The 16,971-nt window shown below is 40.1% G+C and overlaps 1 protein-coding gene across 8 annotated transcripts in view; it reads left to right on the top strand.

The window, feature by feature from the left end:
• Positions 1–1,065: 1,065 nt before the first annotated feature.
• ABI1 (abl interactor 1) overlaps positions 1,066–16,971 on the top strand; it is a 105,949-nt gene continuing 90,043 nt past the window's right edge. For 6 of the 8 annotated variants that reach the window (XM_020990328.2, XM_020990325.2, XM_020990324.2 and 3 more), the window contains exon 1: positions 1,128–1,335. In XM_020990328.2, coding sequence (XP_020845987.1) covers positions 1,219–1,335 — 117 coding nt within the window. In that variant the 5' untranslated portion in view covers positions 1,128–1,218. Of the gene's footprint in view, positions 1,336–16,971 lie in introns of all 8 variants that reach the window. The other 2 variants (XM_020990326.2, XM_020990329.2) reach the window with 2 other exon arrangements.

Here is a 16,971-nt window from a genome sequence, read left to right as displayed (position 1 = left end):
CACAGCAAGGGCTCAATAAGTGCTTGCCAATTAGGGAATCTCACGATTCAAGGGACACCAGTCACAATTCCCTGGCACCTATCGGGCGCTTAACAAATGCTCCTGGACTGGACAATTTCCGTTATTATGTGGGCCGGAATTAAAAACCAGCTCAAACTAGTTTCCAAATTAGTTTGATGTAATTCCATTTAGCGCAGCCAACGTGTTTCCAGCACCCCGGTGCAAGAGAAAAGGAAAAGAAGGATTCCCTCCCCCCTGCCCCGTGGAGGAGACGGAGGGAAGGAATATGCATTTATTAAGCACCTACTGTGTGCAAGGCACTGAGGGATTTACGGGGGCAACGTGCTCACAAGGGACGGGGAAGTCCAGCGCCGGGGCCGGTTTTGGGGGCGCTGGGAAAGGGCTGCTTTGCACCTTTCACCGAAGCCGCAGGAAGGGCAAGGTTAAGGTCAAGGCACACCCATCCGCGCCTCTCTTCTCGGATTCTTCCTGTGGCTGACAAACACCTGGTGCTTACTAGCAGGCCACGCTCTCTCCCTCTCAGGTGCCACCTGCTGGCAGGCAGGCAGGCCAGCCCCTAGGCGGGCTCCGCACATAAAGCCACCATGCGCCTTCCTCCTTCCTCTCATCTCTCTCTCTCTCTCTCTCTCTCTCTCTCTCTCTCTCTCTCTCTCTCTCTCTCTCTCTCTCTCTCTCTCTCTCTCTCTCTCTCTCTCTCTCTCTCTCTCTCTCTCTCTCTCTCTCTCTCTCTCTCTCTCTCTCTCTCTCTCTCTCTCTCTCTCTCTCTCTCTCTCTCTCTCTCTCTCTCTCTCTCTCTCTCTCCCCCCCCCCCCCCGGTAGCTCACGCGCGTGCGCAGTTGCCATCTGGGGAAAGTCCCCCGGGGTGGGGTGGTGGGGAGAAAAGACTACAATTCCCAGAGAGCAACGCAAAAAGGGAAAAACCCAATCTCCCAGTCCAGAAGCAGCTGGGGTGGGGGTGGGGGGTGGAAAGGGGAAGCTGAAAGCTCGCGCGTCGCGAGAGCGAAGCCGCAGCGGGTGGGGGTGAGGAGGAGGAAGAGGAGGAGGTGGTGTCCCACAATACCAGGCGGGAGGGCGGGTAGGCGGCTTGTATCCGGGCTCGGAGGCTGTAAGGCTCCGACTCCGCCGCGTCGCTGCTGCCTCACCGCCGCCGCTCGCTGTCTCTTGAAGGCGAGAGGAAGCGATGCGGAGGGGTGGAAAATGGCAGAGCTGCAGATGCTCCTAGAGGAAGAGATCCCGTCCGGCAAGAGGGCGCTGATCGAGAGTTACCAGAACCTGACCCGGGTGGCGGACTACTGTGAGAACAACTACATACAGGTGAGGCGGGGGGAGGGGAGGGGAGAGGTGGTCCCCGGCCCGGCTCGGCCCGGCCCGGCCCCGGCCCCGGGGGGAGGCGCTGCCGCCCGCCTGCCGCCCCCCGCCCGGGCTCCGCTACAGGAAGTGGGCTGGGGTGGGAAGAGAAGGGGGAGAGTGAGAAAATGGGCGAGCGCCCGGAGGGGACCCACCGCCGCCGCCTCGCCCTGAGCCCGCCCGCCGGGCTGCCCCGCTGACACCCCCCACGCGTCGGGCTCCGGCTGCGGCCGCCGGGGCTACCGCCACCCGCGCCCGGCGCTTCTCGGCCGGAGCGAGCCCGTGCCCGCCTGCCTGCAGCCGGGTCTGGAGGGCAAGGGGGCACGAGGGGGGAAACCAAGGCAGCGAGGGCGCGAGCCGGCGAGCGTGGGTGTGAGCGTCCGGGGACGTGTAGGTGACTGTGCATAGAGAGAGGTGTGTGGGGGTGCGCGTGTGATTGTATGTATAGATGTGTGTGCGCTTCTATGTGTGTGATTGCGTGTGTATGGGTGTGTGGTTGTATGTATAGATGTGAGTGCGGTTCTGTGTATGACTGTGTGCACGCATGTACGTGTGCGCTTGTACGTATGTGTGGTGTGTGTGTGTGTGTGTGTGTGTGTGTGTGTGTGTGTGTGTGTGTGTGTGTATGACCGGGAGAGGGTGGGGTAAGCGCGGGGGGAGGGGGGTGGATTATGTCAGCTCGCCCCAGAGGGTGTGCCTTGTATTCTATTTTATTTATTTGTCATGAGTCACCTCACTGGGAAGAAGGGCCCTTTGGGGGAGGGCCCTGGAGAGGAAGAAAGTGAATGGACCCCTGACCCCCCGGCTTGGCCCCTGGCTCCTGGATTTGCAGACCGGTCCCCTCTTCCCCCCTCCCACACAAACAGTTTCACTTCCGCTCTTGGGTTTTGGTATCTTGTGCGGGAGGGTGATTAGGGCGATCGGGTAGAATTATTCGTCGTGAATTATTTTTAACTACTGGAGAAATGCCTTGAATGAGCCCTCTCCTCCCTTATCCATCAAAAATGAGAAAGTTCTTAGAACTCCGGAATTTGTCGGTAACTTAGAGCCTCCTCTTTCTGTTCGGTCCCTATTTTCGGAGCGAAGTTTTCCTTTCCTTCCAACAGAGATAGATGGTTAAGGTGATTAAAAAGTGTTTCCAAGGCAGAAAACCACACACCCATACACACATTTACATTCAAATGTATGCATTTAGAAATACACACAAACATGTCTACACACATATCGGTATTCTTACACATATACATATATATACACACTGGCAGAGTGCCCCCAAAGTCAGAACTGTACTAAGACTTTTGGGAACCCCATCTAATAATGTAAAAGTCATGTACTATAAAATCATGAAACCTAGAGAATGTCTAGGGAATTTTATCATTGCTTGTCAGCTAATTTTCTTGAACTGAGCTTAGATAGAAGTGCATTTCTCACAACTCAGCTATAAATTTTTAGGGTGTGGAAATAATGGACAAATTGTAATGGGCACTTCATATTAATCATGTGCTAAGAAGTTCCCTAAATACTGGATAGTCATGGCAGATAAGGGCTTTTGAAAGGTTTGAGTTACTTCAGTGATAAGGAGTTAAAGAGAAAATTTTTGGAAATAATTTCTGTATGTAGTTATCTTGCCAGTGCTTACATTTCCTCCACTTTATTTCTCCTTAAAAGTAAAGACAATGAATGTTGCTTCTGTAAATATTTGGAATCTTTCTCAATTTTCATATTCATTTCAAGCCCTTGCTATCTGCTGGGTATTGTTCTTGCTGTTAATCATGTTATGGCTGTAGAAAAAATTATTGACTCTTACTCTTATCCATTGATAACATGGATTTTTAAAAAAAGTTTATTTTGCAAACCAAAAAATAATTTTGTAGTTCACCAGAATGAAAAAGCACATACTGAACTGAAGTTACAAAGCCAAGCCTTGAAAATTCAGGTGAAAATTGGAAGGATCTTACAAGTCAAAACTTAAATACTTTATTGAATCTTCTAAAAATCTATTTCTAAGGTCTGTTGATAGATACTTCAAAACGGGGAGGTTCCATTTGGTTTTATATGTTGGGAAATAGGACAGGTACATGGTATGGTAACACATGTTTTAACCTGTCTAATTTTTTTGTCTGTGTAGTTGTGTTTTGTTTTCCTATTGCAAAACTTGGAAGCAGTTTAAACTCTACCAGTAGTCTCTTCCATTAACATAAGTTGCTTCATAAGTTTGCTCTCCCTAGTAAAACCAGAAAGCTAAGAATCCTGTTAGTAATTCTCAAAACTTTTTTAATTTCAATTGAACACCAGTGAATCATGTTTTTTTTTACCCTAAGCCCTAAAAAAGATAGGAAAATATTTTAAAAATAATGACAGGTACATGTAACAGTGATTATCAGAATGTAGTCTTTTACCTTTTAGGCTCTGCTTGTTGCCAGGTGCCTTAATCCACCCTGCACTCCAAATCAGGTAGAAAGTGAATGTGGTATTGGTGGAGGGTGTCATCACTGCTGTTCTTCTCATTGCTGTGGCTGAATGAGATTCTTACTAATGTTCTTTCATGTTTGTCCTAAAGGTTGGAATGATTTTTTTGAGCCTCTTTTGTGACCTGTGTACCCTCTTGCTCTCTGATGCTAGGAAGCAATACACTATGTAAACAAATATCCTTGGACAGGTAATGGTGATGATGTGCAGCTATATGATAACCTTTTGAAAGGAACGTTGTATGTCCGGAGGTGGAGTTGAGTAGTAGCTCTATGGCTTTTTACATGGTGATGTGAATGCAGGTGTGACCTTTTTTACAGATTGGGTAATGTTGAACATACCACGGATGTTTAGCCTAGAGAAGAGAATTTAGAGAATTTATCACTGCCTTCAAATATTTGAAGGGCTGTCTCTTGAAAGAAAAGAATAGATTTAGGCCCCTTGGATCCTGAGAAAAGAATTAGAACCAGTGGATGGGTGTTACTGGAAGGCAGAATATTTTGGTAAAGTATAAGGAAGAAACTTCCTGTTAGAAAATGATATGGATTAGTGTTGTCATGAGCTTTTCATTTCAGGTCTTAAAACAGAAGTAGAATGACCACTTGTCAAGGATTTGGGAATCAGAACAGGGCTTGGATTAGATGACTTCTCTTAAGGTACCTGTCCACTCCCAGAATCTGATTCTAGTGCACTTCAGTTAGACTTCCTACTAAATAAATGCCTGTGTGTTTGTGGGGCAGATTAGTTTTTAGAGCAGTTTTCCAAAACTTCATGTCCTGTGAATTAATAGACAACTATCACCAATGTAAGGAAAATGTGGCCACGCAGTCTGTTTGGATTGTAAGAATGGAAATGACTTTATAAACTCTGCAACTAAGTGTCATGGAGTTTACTGTCTGCTGTCTGAGAAATCGGTGTCTGAAATCATGTTACTGGTACAGTGGTTACTAGAAAATGAGGGGCGGCTAGGTGGTGCAGTGGATAGAACACTGGCCCTGGAGTTGAGAGGACCTGAGTTCACATTGGCCTCAGACACATAACACTCACTAGCTGTGTGACTCTGGGGAAGTCATTCAACCCCAGTTGCCTCACAGAAAAAAAAAGAAAATGAAGTTAAAGTATGTTGGAAAGTCTGTATGATACAGATGAAAAAGGATTTTAGAATCTACATTTTGGCTGAATTGGGCTGAATGATCCAGTGTTCTCTTTTCTTCTTTCCCATTTCTCCCCATTATATCCAGTCATTTACGGAGCTCCACTTCTATATCATGGCACACATATTTCCTTTCCATCCCTCAAGTCTAGACTTCTCTGGACAGTTGAAGCCCAATAAGTCTTACTGCTTCAATTTTCTTTCTTCCCCACTCCCTTCTTTTACATAGCTTCTGGACTAATATTTCTTTGGTACAGATCTGATCATGTCACTTCCCAGTCTTATGTGACTCCCTGTTAATTATCAAGTATACTTCAAACTGCCTTGAGTTCATTCAGAGCTCCTTACAATATTATGACATCTTATTTTTACAATCTTCTTTATATTGCTTCTCTCCATGTGCTGTCTTCCAGCCAAACTACTGGAGTTTGTACTTAATGCACATTAGAACTCTGCACCTGAACTTACACTGTTTTCCTTATGGTTTCTGTGTCTTTTCTTGTGCTATTCTTAATGCTTGGAATGGTCCCCCTCCCTCCTCACATAACTTTGTTGGCCAATTTGCTAGTATCCTTACTGTTTCTGTATTATGATTTGTGTATAAACTCCACAAATGCTTACTTAAACTTGATATCACCTTCATTGTAGCTGTGCTGTGCATAAAAAAAGTGTTGAATAAATGAATCGTTAAGTATCACAAAAGGTGACACCTTTAGTGTGTGAAATGTTGAACTGTAGCAGTTATCATTGAATACTATTAGCATTCTTATTTGAGTCCTTCACTTCTTTGGCAGCTGGTTGATTTCTGGTTCACAGCTTGCATCAGAGGCCTTTTATAGAAGAATTGATAGAGATAAATTCATCACAAACGAAACCATGGGGAAAATATATGAAAGCATTGCCCTGTTTTTATTCAAAACCATGGAATAGTGGTCCATGAAATTGTATGGCATTTGAATTTCTGGTTTTAAACATGATGGACCTGGAGAGCTAGATCCAAGGTTCTCAATCTGGAATCTATGAACTTGTTTTCAAAAACTATTTTGATAACTATATTTCATTATAGTTAGTTTCTTTTGTAATTCATTGTATTTCATTTTATTTCATTATTCTGGGAAGAGATCTGTCACCAGAGTGCCAAAGGGGTCCATGACGTAAAAAAAGGGTAAGAATCCCTGATCTAGATTTATTAGAAGGTATAGTGCCGTATTAGGAACTTTGGGAAAGCAGAGGGAGAGCCCTCAAAGGTAGCTTGGGGCAAATAAAAAGAAAATAGTACATTATCCAATAGATAATAATAACTTACATTTATATTTCACCGTTGGTAAAGCTCTTTACATATGTTATTTCATTTGAACTTCACAGTAACTCTAGTAGGTGGTTACTATAGGAATGATCTTTCTTTTATAGAAAAGTAAATTGAGGTCCAGAAGGGTTATGTGACTTTACCCATGTAATTTAGGGGTGCTTCACACAGCTAGTAAGTTTCTGAGGTGGATTTTTGTTCTGCTGGGCTGACAGCTTAAGTTATTCATTGCTCAAGTTATTCATAGATCATAGGATCTATGAGGCTATCCACTCCAACCAACTCATTGTACAGATGAGGAAGTAGAGACCTGGGGGGCTAATATACTAACCCAGATTTTTTGACTCCAGAGTTACTCTCTTCTACTGTACTGAGCATCTTTTGTACTAGTGAAATAGACTAGACATATAAATAAAAAAGTTTAGCTCTTTCTTGCATGACCGATTTCGCAAATGAATTTCTGAATTAATCTAAACTCTTTCAGAATCTTTTCTAATCTTTGAGGTCGATGTTAAGGGTGACAGCACATCTTTTGGTGATTGTCAGACAGGTTGTAGGGTTGGGTAGATCATGAATCTGGCCTAATGTGGTAATTCTTATATTTTCATAAATGGTACTCTCCTGTGCCCAAGTAACTGACATTTCATGTGACGGCATGATAGTTGAAATTTGTATTGAGGCTAGAAATTAGCATCTTTTTTCTTTGAACCTGAAGTATATTTAAATTTTTAAAAGCTTTAATTATAATTAAATTTCATTAATTTTGTTTTAGCATTTTTCTGAATAATCTTGGCTCTGCTGTAGGATTTTATGTCATCCTTTTGGTGAGAATTTCTTTAAAAAATAATTACTAAAATATTCTCTTAATCATGAGAACACTTAAATCATATTTTCTCATGCTTTTCTCAGTTGATTTAATCTCTGGAGCATGCTAACACTTCTTGGAGTGAAAAATGACTCGTCTGTCATTTGTGCTGTGATCAGACTTTGAAGAAACCCTCCTTTATAACTTTTAGTGAAATTTTAGATATTATTAGACATTCATGAGTTAAAAGTCCAAGATGTGTCCAGAAGGAAAGGACCTTACTACATGAAGAAAAAGAAACCAAAGAGACATTGAGAAGAATATGCAAATATATTCCAGTAGAGTACATAAAATGCCACTAATGGGAGAAGTAGAAGTAAAAATAGGAACAAGTTAGCTGTAATTTAGGGGCACTTTTGAGGCTTTGGTAAAGGAAAAAAACCAAACTTACCGGAATTTTTCTTTTTGCAGTGTTGGTTGATATGCTTTGAGCAGAAAAAAAAATAAACCTTAGTGGCACTTGGCACCTCTCATTGCCTTGCCCCCATCAGGTACTCATTATGTTGAATGAAATAGTTTTCAGTACACTCAAAGTATATGACAATATACAAAGGAATGTGTGGCAGCTTCATACAGTATAGGGAACACCTTGTGGTTGATCTCAAGGTACTTATAGGAGGGGTGCTGATTGACTAGAAAAAATAGTAGTGAATGTTTTTGGAGAAGGTAACTGTCTTGGTGGTTTAAGCAGTATGTCTCCTGTTAATTAAGGAGACAGGTTTATCTGTCACTACCAGTGATGTTGCTCATGTCTTCCTAATGTAGAATAAAATAATATTAATTTTCTTTAACAGGAATTGACTGCATACTAACAGTTATATTCATGAAGAAAATTGCAAAAATGGCATGTACTTTTGTTACATATCAAAATTGATATTTTTTGGGTAACCTATTGAATTTTAAGAAAGTATAATATTGAACATATTTGAACTTCAGTGAAACTGTTATGAATCCTTTATTGTGCTAATAGGCTAGTATAGTATTTGTTTTTGAGTGAGAGAGTGAAGAATTTTCTGAAAGCAACAAAAAATAGGACCATGGATTTAGAGCTGGAAGAGGCTATAAAGGTTATCTAATTATAACCTCTCATTTTACAGATGAAGAAAGTTAGTACAGAAGAGGTGTAGTGATTTGCTGTAGAGTAGGGACTGCAATCCAGCACTCTTTCCCAGGGTATCTCATTGGAACTATTTCTCTTGGGCAGCAGTGGCCCTTTGCCTCTTAATTTGTGGAGTACCCTGGGTCTCTGAATATCTTCTTTGAATATTGTGTCCTCCTGTTGGTTTCTGCCACTCTTGTTAGCTGCCTCAATGAGATCACCAAAGACATCAGAATTGTGAAGTGTCTTATCAGTAACCACTGGGATTATATCTATCTTTGAGTGGAAAGGGAAGACTGAGGGAATCGGTGAGGTGGTAATGACCGTGACTGCACAGCCTGAACAGAATTTGTTGAAGCTTCTCACCCCAGTGAGGTGGCTGAGGTACTTGGGATGTGGGACAGGGAACCTCCCAAGCTTGCACTGGGTGGAGGACATAAAAACCAGAATTACTAAGTCATGATGATGATGTTAGAGTTACTTTTACCCTGTCTGTTGATTAAAGTAGCTATGGGTAATGTACCTCCCATCTTCCTGTCATAAGGCTAAAATATACCTCCTTTAGAGGCAGGATGTTGTAGTATGAAAAGCACTGGATTTGGAGTCAGACGATCTAGGTTCAGATCCTGCCTTTCCTAGTCACTACCTGTGGACCTTAGGAAAATCACTTAACGTCCCTAGGCTTCCAATTTCCCCGTCTGAAAAATGAGTGGGTTGCACTAGATGGACTCCCGGATATCGCTCCCAACGCTTGACCAGGGCTTCTTAACTGTTTTGGTGTCATGGACACCTTTGGCAGTCTGGGGAATCCTGTGGATGAGCGCCTTCTCAGAATGTTTTCAAATTCACAAGGTACATAGGATTATTACAAAGGAAGATAATTATATTGAAATATAGTTATCAAAAAAAAAGTTCATGGACTCCAGCTTAAGAATTCCCTTGTAGTTCTAAGTCTATTAACATAATTTAGTATTTACATAACCAAAATATCAATTAGATAATTTTGCTATTCTGATACCGTAATGAGAGAAGTAGTTAGGAAATTAGGAAAAACTTGCACATTTTCAATGTAACTTGATTAAAAAAAAGAGGGCTTGGTATGCAGAATTTCACTTTACGGGTAGCCTTTTTGTAATTCTTCTTCTATTGAATGTATTGCGGAATACTATTTGCAAACCCAGACTGTTTCTTTCTAGGTAATAAGTATGATATAGTCATAATAAGGTTTGAAAAGCTGTAAGATATTTTTTTTCTAAGAGACTACTCTGACATCATCTAGTAATTAAAATCGTCCCAAATATTAAATCAGTGATGCAGAGTGTCTTGAAGCATTTAAAATGGTAACCCTTGATTTTTTGATTGGGGTCAGTTTTTAATCACGAAGGAATTTTTAAAAAGTTTTTGATCAAAATATAAGAGTTCTGAAAATATGCATATGATAGTGAAATTGTCTTTAAGAAGGTTTTTAAATGGTATTTTATGTCACTATCATGTTATGATGAAATTGCACTTACCTCATGGTTGACTGGCTTCTATAAAAGGACAAGAGTTTAGTATTTTTGAGAACTCTTATTTACAACATAGGAGGAAATTAGAGGGTTCCTCCTTTATTACAGAAAATGCATGTTTTGCATAGACAAAGCTACTTGGTTCTGCTATTAACTGGTAGAACTTATTGAAACTATGCTCACAGAAGCCCAGCTGTATTATATGTTATCAGTATTGACTGAATCTAATCTTCAACTTTCAGTTCTATGACATTTTCTAAAGATGTATGCTGCTTTTATTTGATTTATCCTCCTCCCCATGCTTGTCCTCCACCAATTTGTTACCAATCTAATTTTTCTTAAAAGTAAATTCTAAGTTTCTTTAATTATGAAATTAATTTAAAGTAGATTATCAGAAGCAAATTAGATAAAATTTGTGTTTTTTTTTTAAAGATTAAGGCATTTAAACACATCTAAAATTTGCTTAACTACATAGCTCCAAAAAAACCCCCAGTTAATCTTGTGAGGCTGCATTGGCATGAGATAGAATCTGTGTTGAAGCATATAATAAGTTTTTTTTTGATTTGTTTTCATTTTAAATCCTTGAACTAGTACTTTCAGTATAGATTTTTGATCTGGTAGATTTAAAGGCTTCATTTTGTGGTAATGGGTGCCTGCATTTTAAATAACATTGCTGAGTATGTGTTAGTGTACAACACAGTATATTGAACATAAGCTTGTGGTCCATTGGGTAATTCCTGTTAAAACTTGAAAGCTGCATGTATAATAGGAATTCTCTTAAGCACTACTGTGTGTTAATTGTTTTGGTTGGTGAATGATAATTGGCTCATTCATTGATTGCTTTGCATGTGTATTACTTAGGAAACTAACTTTTTACCAAATGATTGTTTTGGCTTGTAAATAGTAAGGTTTTTTGAGCAAGAATCTTATTGGTGTTAATATGGAAATCCATTCAAATATTTTCATATATGTGTTTCCTCCTCCCAAATTAATCCACTAAAACATTTTAGTAATTCATTGACTGTACCCAGAACCTTTTACTGGTTGTATGGTAAAGGTAACCCAAATTGGGGAGGGGAGGGGAGATGAAGAAGGGGAATTCCCATGAGACTCGCAGCTTCTTTTTCTAGCAAGTGTCTTTAATCATGTGACATATTTGAATAGTTGGGTTTTTTCCTTTTTTTTTTAGAGAAATCAAAAGAAATGGTGACACATCTCCTCCTAAAAGCACTTGTCATTTCTAGTCTGTATTTTCTTTTTAGTCTCCCCTCCCTACCCACCTCCCCATATGTTAAATCTTTGAGCTTTCTGTAGACAGTAGAATTGGATTAATTCATTTATTAAGGATCAATCTGGTCAGCTTCTTACTGCTTAGTTAGTTGTAGGTTAAAAAACCTTTTACCTTCTGCTGTGCCATTAAGCTGAGAATTAATAATTAATTTTAGCTTGCTGAGTAGTGGAGAAAGCTGTCGGTGGTGATCTCAAAAGTCTTACTTTGTTCATGTTTATTGATGTTTGCTCACAAAAAAACAAACCAAAAAGAACCCTTGCTTCAATATTAACAGTTCTTTTAGAGAAAAAGATTTTTTATTCTATTCACTGCCTCATAGTTCATTCTTTGCAAGTGCCTTGACAGAATTGTCTGGGACACAAGTGTGAACCACAGATCTAGAAGAGATATTTTGCAATGAGAATATGTACATAGATTCCTTTGTAGGGTGCTCTTATATTGTGACAGATTGAATACTGGAGATTTAGTTTGTGATTCAGGATCCTCTTCCCTGAAGCTTCTTCAAGTCTAAGGTTATTGCAGTAGTCTGTGGCACTCTTAGTTCTTTAAATTACAGTTAGTCTTACAGGGATCTGTTAAACTGAAATAGTTAAAGCGCCTTCTGTGTAAATAGGAACCATGGCAAAGAAGAAGAAATGTCAATGGGTACTGCCATCTAGGAATTTACAGTCTGGATCAGGAATTACAATCGAGTTGTGTAATTGTCTAAGTTCCAGAAATTTAGAATCGTAGATTTATAGATTTAGAGTTGGAAGGGACCTTGGAGGTCACCTAAGTCCAACTTTCTCATTTTACAGATGAGGAAATTTCTTGCTGGAGGGGTTAAGTAATTTGCTCAAGGCTTCAGAGTTATTAGATAAGGGGAAGGGTAGGCTTCAAACTCAGATTCTCTGGTTCCAAACTTAGCACCATTTCTTGATGCTGGCTTAAATAAGAAAATGGAAAGCTTTGGAGGAAATGTAGGTAGGAGAAAGACTAGAATGTTAATGTTCGAAGGATTCACTGTTGCTGAAGAAAAAGAAATAATCTGTAAGGTACTTCTTTTAAGCTCTGTTAGAATAGAATCAAGTTTTCTTAGGAATTAGGGAAAACATTATGTAATGATTACATGCATGCCTCCAATAAGTACTTTACATTCAGAGAGAGAGAGACCTTGTGCCAACTCTTTAACTTGGAAATCTTGATTCTAACTATGTCACTCTCCTATTCAATCAACTCCAGTGGCTACCTATTGCCTCTAAGATAAAATATAAAATGCTGTTTGCTTTTTAAAGCCCTCCATAACCTGGCCTCCCCTTCCTACCTTTTCAGCCTTCTTTCACCTTAAATCCCCCATGAACTCTGTAGCACAATGACACTGGTCTCCTTGCTTTCATTGCACATGACACTCTATCTCCAGACAGAGTTTTCCCTGCTTGTCCTCCAGGGAAAACTTTCTCTCTGCTGGCTTTGCTGACTTCCCTCAAGTCTCAGCTAAAGCCCCATCTTCTATCAGAACCCTTTCCTGACCCTGCCTTAATGGTAGTGGCTTTCCTTTGTCAGTTATATCCAGTTTATTCTGTCTATATCCGGTTTGGCCATGGTTGTTTGCATGTTGTCTCCCCCATTAGACTATAAGCTCCTTGAGGGCAGATTCTATTTTTTTACCTGTCTATCCCCAGTGCTTAGGAAAATGCCTGGTACAAAGTGTTTAATACATGCTGGTTGACTGTTGTACTATAAATACTTTTTTTGAATAAAGCCTTAAAAATAAGGTCTTTTAATAGGTACTTAATAGTATAAGCAAATGGAAGTAGTTGGCATATTTTAAAATGTCACCCCTACAATGCTTTATTTTTTATACCTCCTGAGGCTGAATGATTTTCTGCTGATTTTTTGCTTTGTAAAGTGACAGGTTCTAGAAGGAATTTCCCAGTTCTGATCAGTTTCTCATTTGATACTGCTTTATTTCTCATTTGCTAGAATTGGTGAAGATTTAATGTGAAAGATTAGGAGAAAAATAATTTGCAGCAAAAGTAAATGAATACTTTGAGGTGAGGCTGGGGTTTGAGAGTGTGGATTGGTTTACTTTTTTGAAATCGTGTGGAGATTGAAAAGTATGAAATTTTTAGAAGATAAGATGTTGAAGAGTGGCTGCTAGAGGACCAGGTGCAAGTCTCCAGATACTAATGCTTTCTTTAGGCTGGTATTGCTCTAGATTGTGGATACAGACATCAAATGGTTAGTGTAGTTGGGGGGAAAGGATTTAAACAGTTGAATGTTAAAGAGCAAAATCATTAAGGGAACAGTTCAAACAAAACTGAAGGCACAGGTGACACTGTGACAGTCCCGGTTCAAAAACTTGGAGTATAGGTGTGAACTTGGTTGCTTTAATAAGTTTTTTGATAGTACTCTTTCAATATTTAGTTTCTTTTGTAATCTTATATATTTTAATTTTATTCATTTAAAAATATCATTCTGAGAAGGGGTTCATAGGCTTTATCAGACTGCCAACAGGAATCCATGAAACAAAAAAGGGAAAGAATACTTCCTTTTAGTCTCTCCCTGTTTTCGCTAGGATAGTAACAAATTTCAGCCTGGCTTTTAAGTCACAATTTGGCTGCAGCCTACCTTTCTGCCTTTCTAGTCTTATTTCATATTCCCCTTCAGTCACTTATTTGGTCCAGCAAAACTGGGCTACTAGTTGTTTTCCAAACTTGACATTTCATCATCACTTTAGTGAACAGCCTAGGCCTATAATGCATTCTCTTCTGACTCTTAGAATAGTCATCTTCCTTTGAAGGAAGCTCAGTTCAGGTACCAACACTTTTGTGAAGTCTTTTCTGATATTTTGTCATTCTTTTCTGTTTGGCCCAAAGGATTTGTAAGTCCCTTGAGGGCAAGGACTATTTTTGTGCTTATATATATGTATAGTGCTTTTGCCTTGCATATCCTAGGTGCTTAATACATTTTTTTTTGAATTTCAAGATATTTTTTGAATTTTAGGATTTGAGCTCTGTCTTAAAGAAGGAGACGATCTAGTTAGATGGAAAGTAGGAGTTGGTCAGTATTTCAAGCAGATGGAACCAAAAGCTTGGGTAAAAGGCCGTGTGTGTGTGTGGGGGGGGGGGGCGGGGTGGTTAGGACAGGACTGAATGCCTCAATCAGTTTGGCCAGAACTGAGAGTTTGTAGTTGAGAGTAATAGAAGAAAAATCTGGCAAGGCATAACATATATAGTTTTTGCTGTTTTGTTTTTTGTTCCCTTTTTAGGCAATTGGGGTTAAGTGACTTGCCCAGGGTCACACAGCTAGTAAGTGTCAAGTGTTTGGTCTGAGGCCAGATTTGAACTCTGGTCCTCCTGACTTCAGGGCCAGTGTTCTATCCACTACATCACCTAGCTGCCCCAACATACATAGTTTTTGAGGGGAGGAAGGTGACATGGAAGAAATGATTTGAGGCAGGTAATTTGTCATATGTTGGTTGCCTTAGAGTTGTATATAACGTGGAGATAAGCTCACAGTTATATTGAATCTAGGATGTTGAAAGGACCTCAGATATGGGTCTGGGAAGTGGGAATGGAAAAAAAGGGAATAGTTGTGAGGTTGAAAAGGAAAAACAGTTAGGACTTTGTGAATATGTTGGGGTCACAGAAAATGAAAAGGGAAAAATTAAAGACAAGAGTTTGTTCCATTAATCCCTGATCTCTGCTTCTCTACTGGTTTGCTTCCTGTCTTCTACAGGAAAAAAAGCCTACATTGACTCTCTTAATACTTCAACCTATTGCCCTGTTGCCTTCCTGCAGCATGGGACTCTTAGAAAGAGTAGTCTACAGCTTGGGTGTCAAGTTCAGATAGAAACATGTTCCTGTGAGCCTCATATTGACTTAGAAAACAACAAATTAACTTGATCTGTGTTTTATTCTATTTTTATTTATTTTGTTAAACATTTCACATTACATTTTAATCAGGTTTTGGTCACACCCAGAAATTTTGCAGGCTTCTAGTTTGATACCTTTGGGCTATCTGGGTCCCATCACCTGTTTTTGTAGGGTACCTGGAACTAAGAATGATTTTTTACATTTTTAAGTAAAGTTTTGTTGTATTTTAAAAAATAAAAAATATTCTTAGCTCACAAGGTATCAGTCAGATTTGGCCCTCAGCTGTAATATGCTCCCACCCTTTATATACACTGTTTCAATGTCTTTACCATCTCCTATCCAGACCCTTGTAATCTGTATTCTTTCACCATCATTTTGCTGAACATCTTTTTCTAAGGTGACCAGTGATCTTCTTGTTAGAAGTAGAGCCTCTTGGACCCCCTCAGCAGGGTTGGGATGTTAGCCCCAGTGAGCTGCCGTAGCCCATGGCCAAATGGAGTCTCGCTCTCAATAAGGAAAAAGTCCTGAGTGAAAGAAGAATCATGTATTATGGTTCTTGCAAGATTATCTGGTGGGAGAGACACACCATACAGAAAGGAGAGCCAGCTTTTTATGCTGTTAGTGTGATCCTGGTCCTCCCATCAGAGCTAGGATTGGTCCTATAGCCCTTCCGAGTTACAATCTTCTTTATACTCCCATCCCGTGTTGCTCCTTGACATGTTATCCAACCCAGATCATGTGTCCCATGTTAAAAATTATATATGTTTCTGAATATATTTCTCTTCTGTCCCTTATCTAGCAAAACCAACTAATACATCTGCCCCAGACTTTTTAAATTTCCTTCTTTATAGTGTCCCCTTTGGTAATTTCATTTACTCATTTTTCAGCATTATGTAGATGACTCCCAAATCAGTATCTTTTATTTCTCTTCTCACCCCAGAGCTTCAGTCTGTTATTTCAAGTGTCTATTGTCTGTTTCTACCTGGACATCCATCAAAGTGTTTAAAACTCAGTTAATCATCTCTCATTTTCCCCACTAGCCCCTCTTCCCTACCTTCCCTTTTTTGTTTATGCTTTCACCATCCTTGTTTCTCATCTCTGCTTAACCTCAGAGTTATTGTTAACTTTTCCATTTCCCTCATCCCACACATCCAATCAATTGCCAAGTTAAGTTGATTCTAGCAATATCTCAGTTCAGGCTCTTCTTTTCAGCTATTGTAACTATCATAGGGAAGATCTTACTTTTTTTTCCCCCTAGACAATTGTAATATTTTCCTGACTGGTATTGCCGTTGCAATTGAGAAATGTGTCATTCTCCTCTTTCAAAATGGTAAATGTTTCCTCCCTATTTCCTGCTGAATAAAGTACAAACTAGTCATCTTTGTATTTGAAGCCTTGCATAATCTTGGCTCCAACTTACTTTTCTATTTTACCTTAAACTATTCCTTCTCATTTATCTTGCATTATATTCTTCTCCCATCTCAACCCTTGTTCACACTGACCTTCCCACCCTATGGCCAAAATGAACTTTTCTCCTCCTGTGCATTTCTTCGTGATGTCCCTCTTTCCTTCAAGGCCCAACTTCAGTGCCTTCTCTTTCTTGAAGCCTTGTCTGCCACTTGTCGCCTATGAGGTTTCTCTATTAACATTTTTGGTAGCACTCTGCTTGAACCTCTTGCACTTATGTAACTCATTCTTATGTCTTAGTTCTCTGTTAATTGGTCCACCCACCCTCTCGCTTCCATTAGATTCTAAGGGAAAGCAAGGCCTGTGTGTTGGTTGGCTTGGTCTTTGTGTCCTCGGAAATAAAGAAGAGGGGGAGAAGCCGTTTTTACTTGCTGTATGTATCCACACTTCTGTAGAGTTATCCCTGAAGAAGAATTTCTGTAATCACAGAAATTAGTCTGTGACCCCCCTCCTTTCCAGTTCTGAATTCATAGTTGGTTGCTAACAGTTTTTTAGCTTTTGCTCCTCCAGAAACCATTGATTGGCGGAGGAGTAGGTTGGAGACTGTCTGGAGTGGTAGCTGGCTGTAGTAGTTCACCACAGGTACAC

The sequence above is a fragment of the Phascolarctos cinereus genome, unplaced genomic scaffold (genome assembly GCF_003287225.1).
Source record: "Phascolarctos cinereus isolate Bilbo 61053 unplaced genomic scaffold, phaCin_HiC Scaffold_1;HRSCAF=81, whole genome shotgun sequence".
Taxonomy (NCBI): Eukaryota; Metazoa; Chordata; class Mammalia; order Diprotodontia; family Phascolarctidae; genus Phascolarctos; species Phascolarctos cinereus.
This window is presented reverse-complemented; position numbering and strand designations above follow the sequence as displayed.